At 36.6% G+C, this 26886-nt stretch overlaps 1 protein-coding gene across 1 annotated transcript in view; it reads left to right on the forward strand.

Annotated features, from left to right (window-relative positions):
• Nucleotides 1–26886, forward strand: part of LOC135204658 (glutamate receptor ionotropic, NMDA 2B-like) — a gene marked incomplete in the record, with an annotated part of 496073 nt that overhangs the window by 120586 nt on the left and 348601 nt on the right. The window contains 1 exon segment of the mRNA XM_064234808.1: nt 17004–18751. Within this exon segment, the coding sequence (XP_064090878.1) occupies nt 18280–18751 (472 nt within the window).

The following is a 26886-nucleotide window of genomic DNA, read 5'->3' on the forward strand; positions in this document are numbered from 1 at the left end:
ACAATTATTACGACAATTGTTTTCCGTACGGTACGTGTATCACGGGGGTTGGGGGAGGGGGGCGTTATGGGAAGACGCTCTCTCTCCCATTCAAATGGTAATGGGAATCGGCTGGTCCTCTCTCTCTCTCTCTCTGAATAAGACGTTATATTCAGGCGCAATATTCCGGTGAATGTTAAACTGTTAAAATGAATGACTAGAAATCTGAAGTGTAGTCATATGTATATAATGAAAATTTACATGTTTATGAATCCATTTGCGCACAATTGCGTTTAATTAGCGCATGTAACGTAAACTAGGTCACACACATAGATACATACATACATACATTTATACACATATATATATTATATATAATATATATATATATATATATATATATATATATATATATATGTATATATGTATGTATATATACTTATATAAATAAATCAATATATATATATATATTATATATATATATATATATATATATATATATATATATATATATATATAATTTTCTACCTTGCGTTTTGTACGCTGAGATATTTCATTTTGAAAGAAGCTCTCAAATCGAATTAATCCAATTAATCCCGGTTTGACCTACGACCCGCCACCCCCCAAAAAATTGCCCCCCAACCTGCAGAAGCCTGAGGGCGAGTGCCCAGAATCAATCTACCGTGGACGTAATGCCCCACCAATGAGAGACGAGACGGAGCGAATTTTTCAAAAAGGAATCCATAATTTAATCTCACTGTCTTTCTGCCCGAGGCATTTTGGCTTCGACGCTCGTCGCTGGAAAGGAGCTGCTGCTATCTCTCTCTCTCTCTCTCTCTCTCTCTCGCTACCTCAATATCGAAAAATTCCGGCCAATTTTGGATGATGAACCTTTCGTAGGGATTAGCATCAAAAAGTCGTTGAGACATTGCGCTCTCGACGAGGGCTGTAAGATCGATCGCTTTTTAATGGCGACTTGCAGAGAGAGAGAGAGAGAGAGAGAGAGAGAGAAGAGAGAGAGAGAGAGAGAGAGAGGAGAGAGAGAGAAGAGAGAGAGAGGTAGCCAGCGCTAGCCCCATTTTTTGAACGAACATTTCCAAGAATTTTGACCTGGTTTTTTTTTTCTGGCCTATCTGTCTGCTTATGCTATATATATATATATATATATATATATATATATATATATATATATATATATATATATATATATATATATATATATATATATATATATATATATATATATATATATATATATATATATGTAAATTAAGATATAAAATTTTAAAGAAATATATTTAACATTTAAATAGAACACTTAATCATTTACCACAAAAACACACTAATAATAAAAACAGTACTCAAATAACAAATAATACAACAAAATTAGGAAACCCTAATAATAGGAAAATACCAATAAAAACAAAACGCTCTCACAATCGTACAGATCAAAACAAAGAAAAAGAACATCAAACACAGCGGAACCTCCATTAAAGGCACAAAGCAGCGATATTTCTCACAAAATGAAAACCATAACGCGTTTTTACCCTTCATTTGCTTTTTTCATTCCAATGAATAAACCAATTTTACTGAACCAGTGATGTAGTTTTCTTTCTTGTTGTAACAGTCATTCCGATGCGCACTTTTTTCTTTTTTTCTCTCTCTTTTTTTAAGGGTCATATCAGTTTTTTTAGGGCTGTCTGAGAGAGAGAGAGAGAGAGAGAGAGAGAGAGAGAGAGAGAGAGAGAGGCAATTTCCTGCAGAGTAGATAGGAAAAAAAAAGGTTCATATCACTGAAAGTTACAGTTAAATCGTGGGGACATCAGAAAATTAGGCGGTAACGTAACTAACCCACCCAGCCACCCCCTCCCCATCCCCAACCCTAACTCCCCCCTCCCTAAACTTCTTCCCCTCACCCCCACCATTACGCTACTATTCGCTTATTTTACGAGCAATAATCCCATAGAAAAGATGAAGAAGAAGGAGGGGTTATATAAAAAAGAAACAATTCTACTAAGAGCTCATCCGAGTACGCCTATGCAGAGAGAAGAAGAAGAAGAAGAAGAGAAGAGGAGGAGGAGGAGGAGGATGGAGGAGGAGGAGGAGGAGGAGGAGGAGGGGAAAGGAGGAGGGCTCCAATTGTTTACAAGTGTCGGGACAAACTAGCTCTTTCTTCTTCAGCAGCATTTTTGCTCTGCTTTGTCAGATCTGACGCTAGCTAGCTTTGCTCTCTCTCCTGACAGTTCCGAAAGATGTTCCTCTAGCCTTCATAAAGCGAGCGCGCAGCTATTCTCATTTATTGCGCACGAGTGCACGCACGTACACACGCACACAGATACACACACACACACACACACACATATATATATATAATATATATACACATATATATATACTATATATATATATATATATATATATATATATATATATATATATAATATAATATATATATATATATACAAGTGTCTAAACTGACAGAACCGATACTTGATTTTCTGTCTGCTATAATAATAATAATAATAATAATAATAATAATAATAATAATAATAATAATAATAATAATAATGATAATAATACATATGTTCATGGACGACATCAAGCTGTATGGTAAGAGCATCAAGGAAATAGATTCCCTAATCCAGACTGTAAGGATTGTATCTGGGGACATCAGGATGGAGTTTGGAATAGAAAAATGCGCCTTAGTCAACATACAAAAAGGCAAAGTAACGAGAACTGAAGGATAAAGCTACCAGATGGGAGCAACATCAAACACATAGATGAGACAGGATACAAACTACCTGGGAATAATGGAAGGAGGGGATATAAAACACCAAGAGATGAAGGACACGATCAGGAAAGAATATATGCAGAGACTCAAGGCGATACTCAAGTCAAAACTCAACGCCGGAAATATGATAAAAGCCATAAACACATGGGCAGTGCCAGTAATCAGATACAGCGCAGGAATAGTGGAATGGACGAAGGCAGAACTCCGCACCATAGATCAGAAAACGAGGAAACATATGACAATACACAAAGCACTACACCCAAGAGCAAATACGGACAGACTATACATAACACGAAAGGAAGGAGGAGGGAGAGATACTAAGTATAGAGGACTGCGTCAACATCGAGAACAGAGCACTGGGGCAATATCTGAAAAACCAGTGAAGACGAGTGGCTAAAGAGTGCATGGGAAGAAGGACTAATAAAAGTAGACGAAGACCCAGAAATATACAGAGACAGGAGAATGACAGACAGAACAGAGGACTGGCACTACAAACCAATGCATGGACAATACATGAGACAGACTAAAGAACTAGCCAGCGATGACACATGGCAATGGCTACAGAGGGAAGAGCTAAAGAAGGAAACTGAAGGAATGATAACAGCAGCACAAGATCAGGCCCTAAGAATCAGATATATTCAAAGAACGATAGACGGAAATAACATCTCTCCCATATGTAGGAAGTGCAATACGAAAAATGAAACCATAAACCACATAGCAAGCGAATGCCCGGCACTTGCACAGAACCAGTACAAAAAGAGGCATGATTCAGTGGCAAAAGCCCTCCACTGGAGCCTGTGCAAGAAACATCAGCTACCTTGCAGTAATAAGTGGTACGAGCACCAACCTGAGGGAGCGATAGAAAACGATTAGGCAAAGATCCTCTGGGACTATGGTATCAGGACGGATAGGGTGATGCGTGCAAATAGACCAGACGTGACGTTGATTGACAAAGTCAAGAAGAAAGTATCACTCATTGATGTCGCAATACCATGGGACACCAGAGTTTGAAGAGAAAGAGAGGGAAAAAAATGGATAAATGTATCAAGATCTGAAAATAGAAATAAGAAGGATATGGGATATGCCAGTGGAAATCATACCCATAATCATAGGAGCACTAGGCACGATCCCAAGATCCCTGAAAAGGAATCTAGAAAAACTAGAGGCTGAAGTAGCTCCAGGACTCATGCAGAAGAGTGTGATCCTAGAAACGGCACACATAGTAAGAAAAGTGATGGACTCCTAAGGAGGCAGGATGCAACCCGGAACCCCACACTATAAAAATACCACCCAGTCGAATTGGAGGACTGTGATAGAGCAAAAAAAAAAAAAGAAAAAAAAAAGAAAGAAAAAAAAAATAATAATAACGACAAAGTTCATAATCATTCACACACACATAATATATATAGTATTATATATATATATATATATATATATATATATATATATATATATATGTATATATATATATATATATATATATATATATATATATATATATATATATAGATATAGAAATAAAGATAAATGCCACGAAGGAAAAATAAACGAAGGAGTCTGCGAGATCTTTCGGCTGAAAAGCCTTTACTGAAGCAGCTACTGACAAAAAATACGAGAAAAGACAATACAAGAAGGTTCGTATAACTGACAGATAGGGATTATAAAAGGATTAGTGCCTAGAATCCGACACACCTGGAAGATAGAAACCTTCCCAAACAAGCATAAACAAAGGGTGCAATTAAAGGTTTAAGACAATCATCTCAGATACAATCTCCAGACAATTAAAGGATTATAGGTGACAGCTATACGGAACCTTGTGTAGACAAAACCATATTCACAAAAAATGACAGACATACATTACAATAATTTTTTTTGTAATAACTCTAAGGCAACTGATTTTTTATTTAAGTCAGTAATTATATATTTGAGGTCATTCTTAAACATGTTACAGATACAAGGGTCTAAATGAAAAAGGCCACGACTAACATTGAAATTACAATGAAAAGTAAGTTGTATTAAAGCAGATTCTAAAAGATTTCGTGATAAGACATCTCTTGACCGTGCAATTACTGAACTGTCAATCCAATTAATTCGGTGGTTGTTTTCACTTAAATGATTAAATAATGCATTAGATTTTTGCCCAGTTTTTACAGAGTATTTATGCTGGCTTAGCCTTACTTCTAAGCCCTTGCTCGACTGTCCGAGGTAGAATGAGGGACAATCCATACATGGAATTTTATATATTATGTTGTTGCTTTCTCTGGGGCCATTTTTATTAACATTCTTTTTAGTGTGTTATTATAGGAAGAAACAAGGTTGACATTAAAAGCTTTTAACAATGGTTTAATGGTTTCAAATCCGTTAAAATAAGGCAAACTGAGAATGTCTTAGAATTTTCTTTCTGTGTGTTGTTTTCAGTATAAAACTTTTTGTGGGCTTTATTATAACAAATGTCTAATATAGTGAAGGATAGCCATAAATCTTTCCCTATTTTTCTTATGTATTCAATTTCTTGATCCAAAATAAATGTGGACTGACAATTCGTAATGCTCGTAAAAACATAGAGGAAAAAATTGATATTTTTATATTAAGATGGTGGCCTGAGAAGAAAAGAACATAAGTTAAGTTGTTAGTCGGTTTCCTATAAATACTGAATTTACATTGAAATGGTTCTCTATGTATCAAAACATCTAAGAAAGGGAGGCAATTGTCTTTTTCTAATTCTAGAGTCAAACTTAATCGATGGTACCTGGTTATTTAATTTAGAGAGTAAATCATTTACATCAATACCGACAGGAAGAACAGCTAAACAATCATCAAACGTAACGATACCACTTTACAGGAATATGAATGATATTAGGTAAGTAGCGTTTTTTCGAAGAATTCCATATACAGGTTTGAGAGCAATGGTGATAAAGGATTTCCCATTGCCATGCCAAAAATTTGTTGATAAAATTCACCATTGAATATAAACTTACAATCACAAATGCACAAACTCGTGGAGTGAAATAATGTGACTTATAGGTAGAGGTAATTCATGCTGAGTTAGTTCATTGCTAAGATATTCTAAAATAGAGTCTATAGGGACTTTAGTAAAAAGAGAACATACGTCAAAACTAACGAATCTATCAGTAGGGCAAAGAGCAATTTTGTATAATCTATCAACTAAATCTAGATAATTATATATATGAGAATCGGAGATGGTTCCAAGTAACGGGACAAGATCTTAGTGATATATTTCGAGAGTTTATATGAAATTGAACCAACAGTACTGATATAGGCCGCATAGGGTTATTTTCTTTGTGCGTTTTGACTAATCCAATATAAGTAAGGTAGCGAAGGAGAATTGACTGACAATTTGCCTAGTAGTCTGTTTTAAATCTTTAAGGATACTTTTCACTATGCTATTGAAGTTTTTTATGACTTGATCAAGAGGATTTTTTGTTAGTTTTTCTATAAGTCAACATCATCATCCAGTAGGGCTTGCATACGTGATATGTAGTCAGCTTTATCTAAAATTACTATACTATTTGACTTATCCTCTTTTTGTGATGTGGATAGTATTATCCTTTTTAAGATCGGTCAAACTTTTCTTATAGCGAGCAGGGAAGTTACTTTCATGCTTAACATTGGCAGCTCCGTAAAACAATACCTTAATCATGTCGACATGATTTTGAGGAAGATCACAATATTTTTCAAATTTACTTAGGGATGACCCAATCATTAAAGCCGAAGGTCTACTTGTTGCAAAGAAAGATAAACCATATCCAAGCGCACTCACAACATTTTCACTTATTTGTTTACTAGATAAGTTAACAACACAATCTTGACGTGCACAATTAGTCCAATCACTGCTATCAATAAGATTTTTTAGTTTTCTGTCGAGTTTCCTTTTCAGGGCATCTGTAGTCCTACGTAGTTTTTCGTAAATTTCCCGTCGCAGCGAGTCCTTCCAATCAGCGGGATAGAATGATTGAAAGAGATCCTTGTTCTTTCCAGTTCCTTGAATTTTTCTTTCTCTTCTTGCTTGGCGGCTGCTATGTGCTGTTTCAAACATCATGGCACTAAATTCATTGAATGGGTGATTGGTCATATCTTCTTAGACGGCGTGGCAGCAAGGATTTAGGGAGCACTTGTTCAGAAAGGCACTTCCCCCCTTCAGGAAACTTAAGACGAATTCTGGTTGAATGTGCAGCCACAAGAGACTTGGAGAAGGTAGTGACAACACATCTCAAAAGAGGAAAAACAGGATAGCGAAAGTAAACGTGGCCCTCATTATGTATAACAGAATCACGAAAGTTAGGAACGTGATAAATCCATAATAAAGATAAATGCCACGAAGGAAAAATAAACGAAGGAGTCTGCGAGATCTTCGGCTGAAAGCCCTTTACTGAAGCAGCTACTGACAAAAATACGAGAAAAGACAATACAAGAAGGTTCGTATAACTGACAGATAGGGATTATAAAAGGATTAGTGCCTAGAATCCGACACACCTGGAAGATAAGAAACCTTCCCAAACAAGCATAAACAAAGGGTGCAATTAAAGGTTTAAGACAATCATCTTAGATACAATCTCCAGACAATTAAAGGATTATAGGTGGACAGCTATACGGAACTGGTTAGACAAAAACAATATTCACAAAAAAATGACAGACAACATTACAATAAAATTTTTTTAATAAACTCTAAAGGCAACTGATTTTTATTTTAAGTCAGTAAATTTATATATTTGAGGTCATTCTTAAACATGTTACAGATACAAGGGTCCTAAATGAAAAAGGCCACGACTAACATTGAAATTACAATGAAAAGTAAGTTGTATTAAAGCAGATTCTAAAAGATTTCGTGATAAGACATCTCTTGACCGTGCAATTTACTTGAACTGTCAATCCAATTAATTCGGTGGTTGTTTTCACTTAAATGAATAAATAATGCATTAGATTTTTGCCCAGTTTTTACAGAGAGTATTTATGCTGGCTTACCTTTACTTCTAAGCCCTTGCTCGACTGTCCGAGGTAGAATGAGGGACAATCCATACATGGAATTTTATATATTATGTTGTTGCTTTCTCTGGGGCCATTTTTTATTAACATTCTTTTTAGTGTGTTATTATAGGAAGAAACAAGGTTGACATTAAAAGCTTTTTAACAATGGTTTAATGGTTTCAAATCCGTTAAAATAAGGCAAACTGAGAATGTTCTTAGAATTTTCTTTCTGTGTGTTTTGTTTTCAGTATAAACTTTTTGTGGGCTTTATTATAACAAATGTCTAATATATGTGAATGATAGCATAATCTTTCCCTATTTTTCTTATGTATTCAATTTTCTTGATCCAAACTATTGCTGGAACTGGACAATTAGTAATGCTCGTAAAAAACATAGAGGACAAAAAAATTGATATTTTTATATTAAGATGGTGGCCTGAGAAGAAATGAACATAAGTTAAGTTGTTAGTCGGTTTCCTATAAATACTGAATTTACATTGAAATGGTTCTCTATGTATCAAAACATCTAAGAAAGGGAGGCAATTGTCTTTTTCTAATTCTAGAGTAAACTTAATCGATGGTACCTGGTTATTTAATTTAGAGAGTAAATCATTTACATCAATACCGACAGGAAGAACAGCTAAACAATCATCAACGTAACGATACCACTTTACAGGAATCAATGAATGATATTTAGGTAAGTAGCGTTTTTCGAAGAATTCCATATACAGGTTTGAGAGCAATGGTGATAAAGGATTTCCCATTGCCATGCCAAAAATTTGTTGATAAAATTCACCATTGAATATAAACTTACAATCACAAATGCACAAACTCGTGAGTGAAATAATGTGACTTATAGGCAATGGGAAATCCTTTATCACCATTGCTCTCAAACCTGTATATGGAATTCTTCGAAAAACGCTACTTACCTAATATCATTCATATTCCTGTAAAGTGGTATCGTTACGTTGATGATTTGTTTAGCTGTTCTTCCTGTCGGTATTGATGTAAATGATTTACTCTCTAAATTAAATAACCAGGTACCCATCGATTAAGTTTTACTCTAGAATTAGAAAAAGACAATTGCCTCCCTTTCTTAGATGTTTTGATACATAGAGAACCATTTCAATGTAAATTCAGTATTTATAGGAAACCGACTAACAAACTTAAACTTATGTTCATTTCTTCTCAGGCCACCATCTTAATATAAAAATATCAATTTTTTCCTCTATGTTTTACGAGCATTACGAATTGTCAGTCCACAATATTTGGATCAAGAAATGAATACATAAGAAAAATAGGGAAAGATTTTATGCTATCCTTCACATATATTAGACATTTGTTATAATAAAGCCCACAAAAAGTTTTATACTGAAAAACAACACACAGAAAGAAAATTCTAAGAACATTCTCAGTTTGCCTTATTTTAACGGATTTGAAACCATTAAACCATTGTTAAAAGCTTTTAATGTCAACCTTGTTTCTTCCTATAATAACACACCTAAAAAGAATGTTAATAAAAAATGGCCCCAGAGAAAGCAACAACATAATATATAAAATTCCATGTATGGATTGTCCCTCATTCTACCTCGGACAGTCGAGCAAGGGCTTAGAAGTAAGGCTAAGCCAGCATAAAAAATACTCTGTAAAAACTGGGCAAAAATCTAATGCCTTATTTATTCATTTAAGTGAAAACAACCACCGAATTAATTGGATTGACAGTTCAGTAATTGCACGGTCAAGAGATGTCTTATCACGAAATCTTTTAGAATCTGCTTTAATACAACTTACTTTTCATTGTAATTTCAATGTTAGTCGTGGCCTTTTTCATTAGACCCTTGTATCTGTAACATGTTTAAGAATGACCTCAAATATATAATTACTGACTTAAATAAAAAATCAGTTGCTTAGAGTTATTAAAAAAAATTTTATTGTAATGTATGTCTGTCATTTTTTGTGAATATTGTTTGTCTACCAGGTTCCGTATAGCTGTCACCTATAATCCTTTAATTGTCTGAGATTGTATCTGAGATGATTGTCTTAAACCTTTAATTGCACCCCCTTTGTTTATGCTTGTTTGGGAAGGTTTGCTTATCTTCCAGGTGTGTCGGATTCTAGGCACTAATCCTTTTATAATCCCTATCTGTTCAGTTATACGAACCTTCTTGTATTGTCTTTTCTCGTATTTTTGTCAGTAGCTGCTTCAGTAAAGGGCTTTTCAGCCGAAAGATCTCGCAGACTCCTTCGTTTATTTTTCCTTCGTGGCATTTATCTTTATTTATGGATTTATCACGTTCCTAACTTTCGTGATTCTGTTATACATAATGAGGGCCACGTTTACTTTCGCTATCCTGTTTCCTCTTTTGAGATGTGTTGTCACTACCTTCTCCAAGTCTCTTGTGGCTGCACATTCAACCAGAATTCGTCTTAAGTTCCTGAAAGAAGTGCCATTTCTGAACAAGTGCTCCCTAAATCCTTGCTGCCACGCCGTCTAAGAAGAATATGACAATCACCCATTTCAATGAATTTAGTGCCATGATGTGAAAAAACAGCACATAGCAGCCGCCAAGCAAGAAGAGAAAGAAAAATTCAAGGAACTGGAAAGAACAAGGATCTCTTCAATCATTCTATCCCGGCTGATTGGAAGGACTCGCTGCGACGGGAAATTTACGAAAAACTACGTAGGACTACAGATGCCCTGAAAAGGAAACTCGACAGAAAACTAAAAAATCTTATTGATAGCAGTGATTGGACTAATTGTGCACGTCAAGATTGTGTTGTTAACTTATCTAGTAAACAAATAAGTGAAAATGTGTGAGTGCGCTTGGATATGGTTTATCTTTCTTTGCAACAAGTAGACCTTCGGCTTTAATGATTGGGTCATCCCTAAGTAAATTTGAAAAATATTGTGATCTTCCTCAAAATCATGTCGACATGATTAAAGGTATTGTTTACGGAGCTGCCAATGTTAAGCATGAAAGTAACTTCCCTGCTCGCTATAAGAAAAGTTTGACCGATCTTAAAAAGGACAATACTATCCACATCACAAAAGCGGATAAGTCAAATAGTATAGTAATTTTAGATAAAGCTGACTACATATCACGTATGCAAGCCCTACTGGATGATGATGTGACTTATAGAAAACTAACAAAAAATCCTCTTGATCAAGTCATAAAAAACTTCAATAGCATAGTGAAAAGTATCCTTAAAGATAAAAACAGAACTACTAGGCAAATTGTCAGTCAATTCTCCTTCGCTACCTTACTTATATGGATTAGTCAAAACGCACAAAGAAAATAACCCTATGCGGCCTATTATCCAGTACTGTTGGTTCAATTTCATATAAACCTCTCGAAATATATCACTAAGAAATCGTTGTCCCCGTTACTTGGAACCATCTCCGATTCTCCATATATATAATTATCTAGATTTAGTTGATAGATTATACAAAATTGCTCGTTTGCCCTACTGATAGATTCGTTAGTTTTGACGTATGTTCTCTTTTTACTAAAGTCCCTATAGACTCTATTTTAGAATATCTTAGCAATGAACTAACTCAGCATGAATTACCTCTACCTATAAAGTCACATTATTTCACTCACGAGTTTGTGCATTTGTGATTGTAAGTTTATATTCAATGGTGAATTTTATCAACAAATTTTTTGGCATGGCAATGGGAAATCCTTTATCACCATTGCTCTCAAACCTGTATATGGAATTCTTCGAAAAACCGCTACTACTAATATCATTCATATTCCTGTAAAGTGGTATCGTTACGTTGATGATTGTTTAGCTGTTCTTCCTGTCGGTATTGATGTAAATGATTGTTTTACTCTCTAAATTAAATACCAGGTACCATCGATTAATGTTTACTCTAGAATTAGAAAAAGACAATTGCCTCCCTTTCTTAGATGTTTTGATACATAGAGAACCATTTCAATGTAAATTCAGTATTTATAGGAAACCGACTAACAACTTAACTTATGTTTCATTTCTTCTCAGGCCACCATCTTAATATAAAAATATCAATTTTTTTCCTCTATGTTTTTACGAGCATTACGAATTGTCAGTCCACAATATTTGGATCAAGAAATTGAATACATAAGAAAAATAGGGAAAGATTTATGCTATCCTTCACATATATTAGACATTTGTTATAATAAAGCCCACAAAAAGTTTTATACTGAAAACAACACACAGAATGAAAATTCTAAGAACATTCTCAGTTTGCCTTATTTTAACGGATTTGAAACCATTAAACCATTGTTAAAAGCTGTTTTAATGTCAACCTTGTTTCATTCCTATAATATCACACTAAAAAAGAAGTTGAATAAAAAAATGGCCCCCATGAGAAAGCAACAACATAATATATAAATTCCATGTATGGATTTGTCCCTCATTCTACCTCGGACAGTCGAGCAAGGGCTTAGAAGTAAGGCTAAGCCAGCATAAATACTCTGTAAAAACTGGGCAAAAATCTAATGCATTATTTATTCATTTAAGTGAAAACAACCACCGAATTAATTGGATTGACAGTTCAGTAATTGCACGGTCAAGAGATGTCTTATCACGAAATCTTTTAGAATCTGCTTTAATACAACTTACTTTTCATTGTAATTTCAAAATGTTAGTCGTGGCCTTTTTCATTTAGACCCTTGTATCGTAACATGTTTAAGAATGACCTCAAAATATATAATTACTGACTTAAATAAAAATCAGTTTGCCTTAGAGTTATTAAAAAAATTTTATTTGTAATGTATGTCTGTCTTTTTTGTGAATATGGTTTTGTCTACCAGGTTCCGTATAGCTGTCACCTATAATCCTTTAATTGTCTGGAGATTGTATCTGAGATGATTGTCTTAAACCTTTAATTGCACCCTTTGTTTATGCTTTTTGTTTGGGAAGGTTTCTTATCTTCCAGGTGTGTGGTATTCTAGGCACTAATCCTTTTATAATCCCTATCTGTCAGTTATACGAACCTTCTTGTATTGTCTTTTCTCGTATTTTTGTCAGTAGCTGCTTCAGTAAAGGGCTTTTCAGCCGAAAGATCTCGCAGACTCCTTCGTTTATTTTTTCCTTCGTGGCATTTATCTTTATTTATGGATTTATCACGTTCCTAACTTTCGTGATTCTGTTATACATATATATGTATGTATGTATGTATGTATGTATGTTTATATATACAATTTTTGTAAGAATGTTCATCACCATTGTCGTAATTTTTATTATTATTATTATTATTATTATTATTATTATTATTATTATTATTATTATTATTATTATTATTATTATTATTATTATTATTATTATTATTATTTTATTTTTTTATTTTTTTGCTCTATCACAGTCCTCAAATTCGATTGGTGGTATTTATAGTGTGGGGTTCCGGGTTGCATCCTGCCTCCTTAGGAGTCCATCACTTTTCTTACTATGTGCGCCGTTTCTAGGATCACACTCTTCTGCATGAGTCCTGGAGCTACTTCAGCCTCTAGTTTTTCTAGATTCCTTTTCAGGGATCTTGGGATCGTGCCTAGTGCTCCTATGATTATGGGTACGATTTCCACTGGCATATCCCATATTCTTCTTATTTCTATTTTCAGATCTTGATACTTACCCATTTTTTCCCTCTCTTTCTCTTCAACTCTGGTGTCCCATGGTATTGCGACATCAATGAGTGATACTTTCTTCTTGACTTTGTCAATCAACGTCACGTCTGGTCTATTTGCACGTATCACCCTATCCGTTCTGATACCATAGTCCCAGAGGATCTTTGCCTGATCGTTTTCTATCACTCCCTCTGGATGGTGCTCGTACCACTTATTACTGCAAGGTAGCTGATGTTTCTTGCACAGGCTCCAGTGGAGGGCTTTTGCTACTGAATCATGCCTCTTTTTGTACTGGTTCTGTGCAAGTGCCGGGCATTCGCCTGCTATGTGGTTTATGGTTTCATTTTTCGTATTGCACTTCCTACATATGGGAGAGATGTTTTTTCCGTCTATCGTTCTTTGAATATATCTGGTTCTTAGGGCCTGATCTTGTGCCGCTGTTATCATTCCATCAGTTTCCTTCTTTAGCTCTTCCCTCTGTAGCCATTGCCATGTGTCATCGCTGGCTAGTTCTTTAGTCTGTCTCATGTATTGTCCGTGCATTGGTTTGTTGTGCCAGTCCTCTGTTCTGTCTGTCATTCTCCTGTCTCTGTATATTTCTGGGTCTTCGTCTACTTTTATTAGTCCTTCTTCCCATGCACTCTTTAGCCACTCGTCTTCACTGGTTTTCAGAGATTGCCCCAGTGCTCTGTTTTCGATGTCGACGCAGTCCTCTATACTTAGTAGTCCTCTCCCTCCTTCCTTTCGTGTTATGTATAGTCTGTCCGTATTTGCTCTTGGGTGTAGTGCTTTGTGTATTGTCATATGTTTCCTCGTTTTCTGATCTATGGTGCGGAGTTCTGCCTTCGTCCATTCCACTATACCTGCGCTGTATCTGATTACTGGCACTGCCCATGTGTTTATGGCTTTTCTCATATTTCCGGCGTTGAGTCTTGACTTGAGTATCGCCTTGAGTCTCTGCATATATTCTTTCCTGAACGTGTCCTTCATCTCTTGGTGTTTTATATCCCCTCCTTCCATTATTCCCAGGTATTTGTATCCTGTCTCATCTATGTGTTTGATGTTGCTCCCATCTGGTAGCTTTATCCCTTCAGTTCTCGTTACTTTGCCTTTTTGTATGTTGACTAAGGCGCATTTTTCTATTCCAAACTCCATCCTGATGTCCCCAGATACAATCCTTACAGTCTGGATTAGGGTATCTATTTCCTTGATGCTCTTACCATACAGCTTGATGTCGTCCATGAACATCAGATGGTTGATTCTGTTGCCTCTTTTCTTGAGTTGGTACCCGGCATCCATCTTCTGTAGTACTTTTGTCATGGGAAGCATGGCTACTACGAAGAGTAGTGGGGACAGTGAGTCGCCATTATTATTATTATTATTATTATTATTATTATTATTATTATTATTACTGTAAACAGACCATCGACTATCGATCCTGACAATTATAGAAGTTAGGAGAGGGAGGGGGGAGGGCAAAAAACCTTTACAAAAGTTACCCCCAAAAGGAAGGCTGCTATAGCGGATATTAGGCTATAACGGATATTAAGGACTGGAGGTAGTCTGATTCTATTTCCGTGCTAAATACCTCCAGTGATAAGGCTACGAAAATGGTCCAAAAGAAAATATGAAATCATTTCACTTTCGAATGCCAACATCAACATCCCTAACTGCCGTGATGACTGTTCCACGCTTTGACAGAACAGAAATAAAATATCATAAGAACAACAACAAGAACGTCCGTTGACCGCAAACCTCCACCAAGGCTAAGCTATCCAGCAGCCCCCATCCAAGGTCTGGAAAAAAATGGCCCTCAACCAGATCTGGAACTCACCCAACATCACATTGTGCGACGTCAGTGAAGATGGCCACTTTTTAGTAAGATTTTGTAAAATTCGACAGATAATATTATACGTAAACCCTTCAACAACAAACAGACCGACTAACAGAATTGAAAACATCACCTCCAAGCTGAATGAATTAATGTATATATATATATATATATATATATATATATATATATATATATATATATATATATATATATATAGGTCATATCACATTTCCGTGATTCATATACATATATCGAGCTACAATGTCCTTTAATATCTAATTCGCTCTACCTCGGAATTAGTACATTTTCATATATGCTTAACCGAAGGGAATTTTTTCTCGATAATAGACTTGCCTAAGTCTATTATCGAGAAAAAATTCCCCTTCGGTTAAGCATATATGAAAATGTATTAATTCCGAGGTAGAGCGAATTAGATATTAAAGGACATTGTAGCTCGATATATACATATATATATATATATATATATATATATATATATATAATATATATATATATAGATATATATATATATATATATATATATATATATATATATACTAAAACTTTGAAAAGTCTATTTGTTTGTTTGTTTGCACACCGGAAGTTAAACGGGGCTGGTGTTACCCGTATATTCCCCCCCCCCCATTTTCCCCTCATCCCTTCCTTCTTCCTTTTCCTCCCCTCCCCTCCCCCACCTCCTTTCCCCCTTCCCCTTCCCCTCCCCAAATTTCCAACATAAAGTGACCCCGGTTGGTTTAGTACATGTTAAAAAGTGCACCTCACAGAGCTGATACTGCCATAAGTGAGTAAAATAAGAACTTGGAGCTGGTCCAGAGAGAGAGAGAGAGAGAGAGAGAGAGAGAGAGAGAGAGAGAGAGAGAGTGAGAGCATAGCATCGAGGTCAAGGTATTTATAAGCAGGCGTGCCTGGCATCATTATTTCTCACGTTGACACGTGCTCTGTGCACGTACGTCGGGAGTGGGGCCGAATGAATATAATAAAAATGTGAGGAGGAGGAGGAGGAGGACTGTCATTGCGATACTGATTTCTTGAGAAATTCACAGACGGATGAATCGATAAGCGGGTAAAGGCAGAGGTAAATGGATAAAGGCAAATAATGTTAGAAGATGACGATGTTACTGATGCGTAGTCAAAGATGACTTGTTATGGATGCAAAAGAAGTGTGTTTACGTAATACACGCGAATTGAAGGCATAACAATGGCAGCAAATGAAGGTCATGGTTACTTAACACCTGCGTGATAGCAAGCTCATGACACTAAGGTCTCAATGACAGCTAATCATTGCAGACTAAGTCCAGAATATCAAAGCTCTTTTATGAAGTCTATTTTTCTGTCAAATCTTTTGCAGTGCTACTGACAATTTCATGTACACATATATATGTTATATATATATATATATATATATATATATATATATATATATATATATATATATATATATATATATAGAGAGAGAGAGAGAGAGAGAGAGAGAGAGAGAGAGAGAGAGACTTCCTCTTGAAGAGGGTAGCTCCAAATGCTAACACCCATCTGGTTTTCAGCAAGGACAGTACTTCCTATAGAGGATATTTTAGCCCAGCGGATGCCCAAAGGTATGCGACGGGCATACCTTTGCGGTCACTCCTGCAATTATACTGGCCTTAGCGCCGGCTTATTTGACGTCATTTTATTTGCTTGAAAATGATGAGTCATAACTCACTGTTGTCATTTTATTCGTTTTGATGAATAATAATCAAATCACTTTCAAGTGAGCAACGTGTAATTAATTTTACTTTCTTTCTTTCCAGGGATAGCGAACTGATGGATACTGGAAATGACAGTTCCCTTTCGAGCAGGAGTACTGTGTGCACTGTTGTGGAATCTACAAGCTTTGTGGGTCAAGTGAAACTGACCCACGTCCAGGGCAAGCACACATTTTTAAATTTGCGCGCAAGATTTAACTAGGAATCCAAACTTGCTTTGTATAACTACGAATGTTGACAGATAATGGTTAAGATATTTTAAGCGTTTTCTTTTTCTCTTAAGTCATGTTATGTGAATTACCTCTAGGCTTTGGGGAATATGCGTGATAATTCTCTTCCTGGCCATGTTATAAGTGTTTCGCGAATGGTCTCAGTGATGTACGGTTACGAACGATTAAGGGCATTTAGATAAGACCCTGAGAAAAAAAAAAAAATATATATATATATAGATTCAGAATTGATAAAAATACAATGATTCTTGCAAATCGAAAGGCATGAAATCGATGATAATGTCAAGGATATTAGAACTTCCTAAATGATGAATATAAGAGATTGTATGCGAGTATATGATATAAATATATATGAAGGGCATTTCATCGTCTTCGGGTCTTTGACTGTCTTTTGTGCTTATTCTAAGAACGAGCGCTCGTGAGGAAATCAGTTGTTCGTTGAAACAATAACGCTGTAACGAGAATCCAAATAATTGCAAGAACTTGAAAATATGATTTGATAATGCATCGTCAAGTGGTCTTATTCATAGAGGATTGAATCCTCCTCTCCCTCTGGCTGGCTACTCGAGTGTCTGTTGTGGAATTAGATCTTTTCTCTATCAAATGGAGTGACTCCTATGGAAAATAAATGCTTCTGAGTCTTTCTCTCCAGTTTTTAACAAGTTCCTACAAAAATGCCACTCGGAATTAGTCATTACGCTAATCTTGGAAACCGATAGACCCTCCTCATGTTAGACTGTACAACTTCGTTTTCAATTACACCCAAGAAAATGCGGCATCTCAGCTACTACAGCCATTTCCTTCGGGAATTTCAGTCTCCGAGATTTTCGACCGTCATGGATTCAGTGCTTCGTGTGGCGTCTCCGACCGTACGAGTCTTCTCGAATATTCGATGGCGGGCCTAGCGAATCCTACTACTAGCCAGGCGCAGAGGAGAATGTGCGAGTGTACATAAACGAGAAACCAGATCGAATCTTGGAAGCCATTCCTGAAATTTTTTTTTTAATTTTTTCGAATTTTAACATTTTTTTAAAAAAAGTATTTTTAAAAATTTTTTGGGGGGATTCTGCGAAAGAGACGCTGACGGAGAGATGAATCACTCCCGCCAAGTGCTCGCGTCCTCGATCCTCCTCCTCCTCCTCCTGGCCGCTCCCTACTCGGACAGCGAGTCTCCCTTCAAGAGGCGGCCCCCTCCTCCCGACGACCGGATCTTCAAGCAGGACCGCAACAGCTGGGAGCGGACGAAGCCGCCGCAGGAGCTCGGCCCCCCACGCCAGCGGCAGCCTAGGCCTCCCTACCCGCAGGAGGATTACGCCCACCCATACGGGGGGACGGTGGGGGGGCCCGGCGGCGGGGGGGAGGAGGAGGTAGGGAAGAGGAAGCTGTCCATCGGAATCGTCCTCCCGCACTCCACCTTCAAGAAGAGGAAGTATGACAGCACCATCAAGAACGCCATCTTCAACTTGGTCAAGAAGGCGGAACTGCAGGAGCTGGTGAAGAATTATGACCTGTCCTACAAGAACGTCGTCATGAGCACCATGCACGCCTCCTCCAGCCCCACAAGTGAGTACTACAGTTTCGAGAACTAAATTTCATTAATCTTGTATTATTTTGTATTATTTTACTTTATTGGGCATCACCTACCACAGTGGTTTCCAACTTTTTCTAATTCACGTCGCCCTTCTATTGAATGGCACATTCTCTTCCATCCCTTTCCTTAAATGTTGTAGTTTTCATATTGGCCAAAAACGTTACTTTCGTTATCTTTTATAATAATTGTTTAATTATTAATTTCTTATATAGAATTTCAATAGTTTATATATTTTACAACAAACTATTTATATATATTATATATATTATATATTTATATATATTATTTTATATATATTATATATATAGAATATATCAGAGTTTTCTGAAAATTTGTTCTGAATCCATCATAATTAATAGTTTTAAAATATATTATCCCATTATCAAGACGTGTTATCACACGTCCGCTCCCCTCTCGCAGCCCTTCGAGCCGCCCCTCCAAGAGGGGTGGCCGCGCCCCACAGGTTGGAAACCATTGCCCTATCGGATGGTTTAGAATAATACGTAGAATTTCATGGAAGGGTTAAAAGGCGTAACAATTTATATATATATAATATATATATATATATATATATATATATATATATATATATATAAATATAATATCCAGCATTTTACAAAAGATAAAAGTTAATAAATTAGAAGACGACAAACGCCAAACAACTGATTTTCATGTGGCTCATATGCCCTTCTGATTTTGAACGACCTAGCCAGAACGATAAGACGCAAGTTCTTATCTTCTTCAGGAGGTCACTTCGTCTTTGACTTTATCGATAGTCATTAAAAACACTTATTTCTTCTTTTTTGAAAGCGATGGCTTATTGCTGTCTTTCTCCTAATTATGAGAGAGAGAGAGAGAGAGAGAGAGAGAGAGAGAGAGAGAGAGAGAGAGAGAGAGAGAGGAGTCATATGTAATTCTGTGTTATGTAGACGTTTTGGTAACAAGTGACATTATTTGATCTTTATCTGTGGAGGGCTAACTAGAAGACCTTACCTTACATCTTGTTCGGGTTGCCCCAGGTCCCTCAGTGTGAGGTACCTCTAATGTCTACCAGAGAGTTGCTTGTGCATCTTCCGGTATATTTTGCATCTTCCAATCTTGGATGGTCTGGGATGCAGCTTAGATATTTGTCGAGCTTATTCTTAAATACATCTACGCTCACTCCTGATATATTCCTCAGATGAGCTGGCAACACATTGAATAGGCGCTGCATTGTCGATGCTGGTGCGTAGTGGATTAATGTCCTGTGTGCTTTCCTTATTTTTCCTGGTATAGTTTTGGGCACTATTAATCTACCTCTGCTTGCTCTTTCTGATATATTTAGCTCCATGATGTTTTCGGCAATTCCTTCTATGTTTCCATGCCTGAATTATCATGTAGCGTTCTCTTCTCCTTTCTAGACTATATAATTTTAAGGATTGTAGTCTTTCCCAGTAGTCAAGATCCTTAACTTCTATTCTAGCTGTAAAGGACCTTTGTACACTCTCTATTTGTGCAATATCCTTTTGATAGTGTGGGTACCATATCATATTGCAATATTCTAGTGGACTACGAACATACGTTTTATAAAGCATAATCATGTGTTCAGCTTTTCTTGTTTTGAAGTGCCGTAACAACATTCCAATATTTGCTTTACATTTTGCCAATAGAATTACTATTTGATCATTGCATAACATGTTCCTATTCAACATCACACCAAGGTCTTTAACTGCTTCCTTATTTGTGATTGTCTCATTATTAGGTCCCTTATATGCATATAGCTTTCCTTCTCTGTCTCCATAATTTATTGAGAGAGAGAGAGAGAGAGAGAGAGAGAGAGAGAGAGAGAGAGAGAGAGAGAGAGAAACTCGTATAAAAAGCGAACCTCCTAAAAGTTGTGAGCAAATATCAGAAGAGAGAGAGAGAGAGAGAGAGAGAGAGAGAGAGAGAGAGAGAGAGAGAGAGAGGGTATCAACCAACATCTCCGTAAAGATTAGGGGAAGTTAGGAAAAAGTTTGCCGATGCGTTGTCGAACCAGTGGCGGTCAGATATTCGTAGGGGGTGATTTCCAGGGAAGGTCAGATTCTCCTGTATACCAGATTCTCCTATATACGCTGTGGGGCCCAAAGTTAGCCAGAGAATCTCACTTCCCTTTCGACTCATTCTAAGTTCCCACCGAGTTCTTGTTCTGTCCCTTTGGGTGAATGAGGCCGTCCGGTTTCTTCGTTCCTCTGGAAACATCGTTTCGTTCATCCTGGAAAGTCGGGTTCATTCCTCTAGAAGAACAGATTCCAGTCCTTTGGAAAAATAGATTCCAGTCCTCTAGGAAAGCAGATTTCATTCCTCTGGAAAGACAGATCCCCGTCTTCTAGAAAAACAGATTCCATTCATCTAGAAAAATAGTTTTAATCGTCCTGGGACGTCGGATTCATTTCTCTAGAAGAGTAGATTCCAGTCCTCTAGGAAAGTAGATTCCAGTCCCCTAGAAAAAATAGTTTCATTCCTCCTGGGAAGTACGTTTCATTTCTCTAGAAAACAGATTCCAGTCCTCTGGAAAATCAGACTCCAGTCCTCTGGAAAATCAGATTCCAGTCCTCTAGAAACATAGTTTCATTCCTCCTAAGAAGTGGGTTTCATTCCTCTAGAAAAGTAGATTCCAGTCCTATAGAAAAACAGATTCCAGTCCTCTAGAAAGAACATAATCCATTTATGTAGAAAAATAGTTTAATTCGTCCTAAGAAGTTGGTTTCATTCTTCTAGAAAAACGGATTCCAGTCCTCTAGAAAAATAGTTTCACTCCTCTTGGGAAGTCGGTTTCATTTCTCTAGAAAAACAGATTCCAGTCCTCTAGAAAAACAGATTCCAGTACTCTGGACAAACAGATTCCAGTACTCTGGAAAATTGAAAGGCAAATGCATAAGAGAAAATGGTATCTACCACGCCCACGCAGATTTCAACAGAGGAAAAGACAAATAAAATAAAAGTAGAAGAGAGAGAGAGAGGAGAGAGAGAGAGAGAGAGAGAGAGAGAGAGAAAAGGTTTTGAACAGGGTAAGATGCAGTTGTTAGGGAACACAGGCGTGGGAAGATAATTCCAAAACTTTGGGGAGGGGCGAGCGGAGGGGGTTGTGTGGGGGTTGGGGGAACTGATCAGATTTCATCAGCTCAGAATATGAACTTCTTTCGGCTGAAACAATTACGATATAATTAACGGCGAAGGTTTTTTTTCTTGATCAAAAACTGCAGAATAAACATTAGAAGTCTGAAGCACAAACAATATACAACACTCCCTTTGACCGAGACATATTTTTTCCTTACAAACTAAAATATATCGCTAGAAATAATTGATAAAAAAAACTCTTCTATTGAACAAGACGTCTCAGGTGGGAACAAAAAAACTCCTCTTGTAATTAACCTGCAACTGAGATCTTTCCAACTAATTTTGACTACGATAAATATCGAACTAAAAATGAAGGTTTCTTTGATGTTTGTTTACAGTGTAAAGTTAATTTGCAGAAATGAAAAAAGAACACGGAAAAATAGTCCTTGGTATAGATAGGTTTCTCCTTAATAGAGTTAACTTCAAAAACAGAGAAACTTGACTTTTTCTAAGTTTTACTGATGAAAGGGAGTGAGTCTTTTTTTATATTTATATGCATATATATAAAATTATATATATATATATATATATATATATATATATATATATATACATTGTTATGAACTTCACGATGGTCTGAAGTTAAGGTTATTTTGGACCTGATATTTCAGATCAGTACCACAAAAAGAGTATGATCCCTGACAAACCAACACTTAAAGAGTACAATCTCAGAGAAGATACACCAAACCACAAACTAAAGATTAACAATAATGTATTAGGTTGGAAAAGTAAATCCACAGTAATATGTCTGATCTGTTATTTAAAATACAAAGCAGAGAGCTTTCGAAGACCTGCACGGTCCTCCTTGTCAATCTGAATACAATTACTAACAGTGACCATACAAGAACTCTGTTTTTCGACTAGTTTACAAATAGCCTGTTTGATGATGTAGTTGGCTCTTCATGTTATCCCCTCGTTCTCCAACGGCAAACCAGCTAATCGCCTAGATCTTCGAAGTGGCGGTTCGTCTCTTGAATCGTTTGATGTGTTGTCCATAGCAGCTTGGGCGCCTGCAACTAGGGACACGGGATGGGTCTCTGTTACCTGAACGAAAGAAGATGAGGCAGCGGCAGTATCAGAGGTGGCTAGATTATTGGTGTTATTACCATGCAACCTATATCTGTTATAATCTCTGATAAACTGACAGCAAATTATTTCATTCAAAATAAAATCTTCTTGCGTAAAGGCTTTATTGCCTTCCATAGAGAGGCCCCTGTTAATAATTGCTCCTTCAACTAACCTTCTAATACCTGTATCCTTACTATTGAAAATTACTTTTGACTCGTTCCAATTAATGCGGTGATCGTCATTTAAACTATGTGAGACTAGTGCATTATTCTCAGCATGCAAATTATAAGCTCTTTTGTGTTCATTGATTCTGATTGGTAGTCCCCTCCCACTTTCTCCGTAATATTTCTTATCGCAATCCAGACAAGGTATTTCATAAACACCAATTTCTTTGTTAAAGCTTTGGTTGGAGTTATTATTTTGCATGAGACAGCCTTTGAGTGTATTCTTATAGTCATCCAAGGACGTGGTTATGCAGATAAATGCCGACGCTGACACACACTTATTTTCGTGTACAAGATGTCTTTACTAAAATAATGGGTTACTGCTCCATCACATGAAGAAAATAAATTAATAATGCTAATAATAATAAAGTGGGCTTACTCTTCTCCGCCACTAGAAGGCCTCCTCACGACTCCAAGGGCGCAGTGTAAAGGCAGAGGCAGGAGATTACAGGGCGTATATTACGCTCGCACTATGGGCCATTCACGAGAGCAAATGCTGAGCTCTACTCAACTATAAAGGGCTGTAGAAATCCTCAGTGAGGCACAAAGTCCAAGCCTCCAACAACAGGCTCCAAGCAATCCAGCTTCGGACAAAGGGCACGAGCACACAGGGTCACTCTCGAGTGACGCAACACGATGCAGGTGTGCAAAAGGAAGTATCCTCTACCCAAAAATACGTGCACTGCCGTTGACTCCCAATAATCCAACACACTGGTCCTTCTATGGTGGAGCAGAGTACAGAACTCCTGAACAAATGTCACAAGGCCCCCTCGAAAGCTCCGGGAGAGGGTCAAAATATGACGTGACACAGACGACGAAAGCCAAATCATCATCACAAACAAGAAAAAAAAGAAACAAACTTCATGGGTGGAGTACCAATATAAATCAATAACAACCCTTAAGGAGAGGCAAAAGACCCATATCCAGTGTTCAGAGAGAAAGTCAAAAGAAACTGGATTAAACTAGAAAAACTTACTTTATAAAAAAGGGCCGTCAAAACTGAATAAATTACGTTAATTCATAATACACACACACACACACACACACACACACACACACACACACATATATAATATATATATATATATATATATAAACTAAAAAGATGGCTTACTTAAGAGAGAGAGAGAGAGAGAGAGAGAGAGAGAGAGAGAGAGAGAGAGAATACATGAAGCATGTACAAATATACGCTCTCGCTCTCTCTCTTCTCCCCATATATATATATATATATATATATATATATATATATATATATATATATATAATACATATATATATATAATATATAGAAACCGTCATAAAATCCTTACAAATCCCTCCCCTACATCTGCTCTTTCGCTCGCTGTCATTATAGAATTATCCCTAAACGTATATCTCTGTAACTCTCAAGTTAAGTATACCTCACTTTAACCAGACCACTGAGCTGATCAACAGCTCTTCTAGGGCTGGCCCGAAGGAATTATGTAGCTTTTTATTGACGTGACTGGGAACCAATTGGTTACTTATAGACGAGACCTACTACAGCTTATAAGTTCCTCTGGTTTCTCACTGATTTCCGCGGGAAGCGAACTCGGGCTACCAGGTTGATTGGCGAGTACGCAAGCTACTCGTTCCCTTTATATTTTTATAATGAAAAAGATGGAGAAATGAGTAATAAAATAAACAATAGGAGATAACACTATGCTTTATTATTATTATTATATTTTTTAGACTAGGAAATTGTTAACGGCTTTTTTATAAAATAATTTTCTAACGTCCGGTGATGTTTGCTTTTAATTATAGATATAATTTCTTAACGTTTTACGACTGACGAAGCGTACAATATTGTTATCACTTATGACAAAAATGTTAATCCAGAGCATTGGGTTATTGTTCTCGACTCTAATTTGGCTGGAGAGAGAGAGAGAGAGAGGAGAGAGAGATAGAGAGAGAGAGAGAGAGAGAGAGAGAGAGAGAGAGAGAGAGTGTACACACACAGCATATATATATATATATATATATATATATATATATATATACATATATGTATATTTATATATATATATATATATATATATATATATATATAATATATATATATATATATACATATACATAAAGTTTAATCACTTGTACAATCAAAACTGTACACTCATATACGAAGACTAATCAATAAGGGCGCATCTAAATCAATACGGCTTCTAACTTAAGACTTTATTCACGGAAGTTACATTCACGAAAGTCACGAGGCTTCGAGGACTAACTGCTCCTATCCTCCGTTATATAAATAAATATATATATATATATATATATATATATATATATATATATATATATATCTATAATATTATATATATATATAAATATATTTCAGTGATACAACTTTTCCCAGGTTTCAAACTCTGCAGATGCCAGACACAGAAATATCACGCCGAATACGCGCTCATCAAAGGGAACGCAGAGTCCGTACATATTGATTTATTTATTTGATTGATTTCGCTGCGTGCGGTTGTCGAGCGCAGGAAAAAGAAAAAAAGAAAATCCTGCCAGGGATCACAACTGTTGCATAAAAGGCAGTGGAGTCGAATGCGGAGCTGGACAAAAATAAACCTCGTTGGACGCAACATATTTCGGGTTGGTGGAATCTATATGCGGCCTCAAAGCGCAAGGGATGCTGCTCTCTCTCTCTCTCTCTCTCTCTCTCTCTCTCTCTCTCTCTCTCTCTCTCTCCCGAGATAAATGAATAAATTAATATATCAGTAAGGCAAAAAAGATGCTACTGGCACGTGCATGAATTTCCTGAATTTCGTTTCTAGTATTTCGGTCTGTTTGTCTTCCACTGAACCAGATAATTCAGGATATTCATCTTTACCTGTTAGTAGTTTTAAGTCACAGATGTCTTTTTCACACCCCTTTCCTTTTTATCTTTTTCCATTTTTTTTTACACTTGACCAACCTGACAGTTATAGATATTTTATAATAATTTGATATTTGAATTGCGAGCGTTGTTGTCACAGCACTTTCTTTTGAATAATATTTCCAACGTGTTCAACAACTCAGCCATTTTCCTGCTCACTTCTTTTCTCTGTTTTCTTGCCATTTACCTACGACAGACTGAAAATCAGCATAAAATGAGGGTCGAATATAAAAGACGACTGAGCAATGAACCTCCCCCCCATCGTCCTTAAATAATAATAGGTGTTCTTACGAGGAAAGATCTAAACCTACTCCATTAGCGTTGTGATCTGGAACCAAAGTAGCAGGTTATATAGTTCCTGAACACAATAACCTGTTCCTGAATTCGAAGGAACAGCTGCAAGTAACAAGCGGAATGACTTTTGGTAAGGGCGTGGAAAAGCTTTGAAGACAGTTTTCCCTATTACAAGGAAAGAAAGAATCTCACATACGTTATACCTTATAACGCCCATTTAGATCACCAGTTCATGATTAGGGGGCATTGGACATTATATGCTGTTTACGGGACACTGAATATACTATTTAAGGTACACTGAACATTACTATATGCTGTTTATGATATACTGGATACAAAACCTGACATTACAACGGTGAAAACATAGGCATGCCACTACAGAATGCGACTACAAAAAAAAAAAAAAAAAAAAATTAAGATCTCACCACCTGACGGAATCACCAGCAAAAGAGGGGAGAACAAGATGGGGTGTGAAGGATTCAGTGGC

This window comes from Macrobrachium nipponense, chromosome 24, assembly GCF_015104395.2.
Source record: "Macrobrachium nipponense isolate FS-2020 chromosome 24, ASM1510439v2, whole genome shotgun sequence".
Classification (NCBI taxonomy): Eukaryota; Metazoa; Arthropoda; class Malacostraca; order Decapoda; family Palaemonidae; genus Macrobrachium; species Macrobrachium nipponense.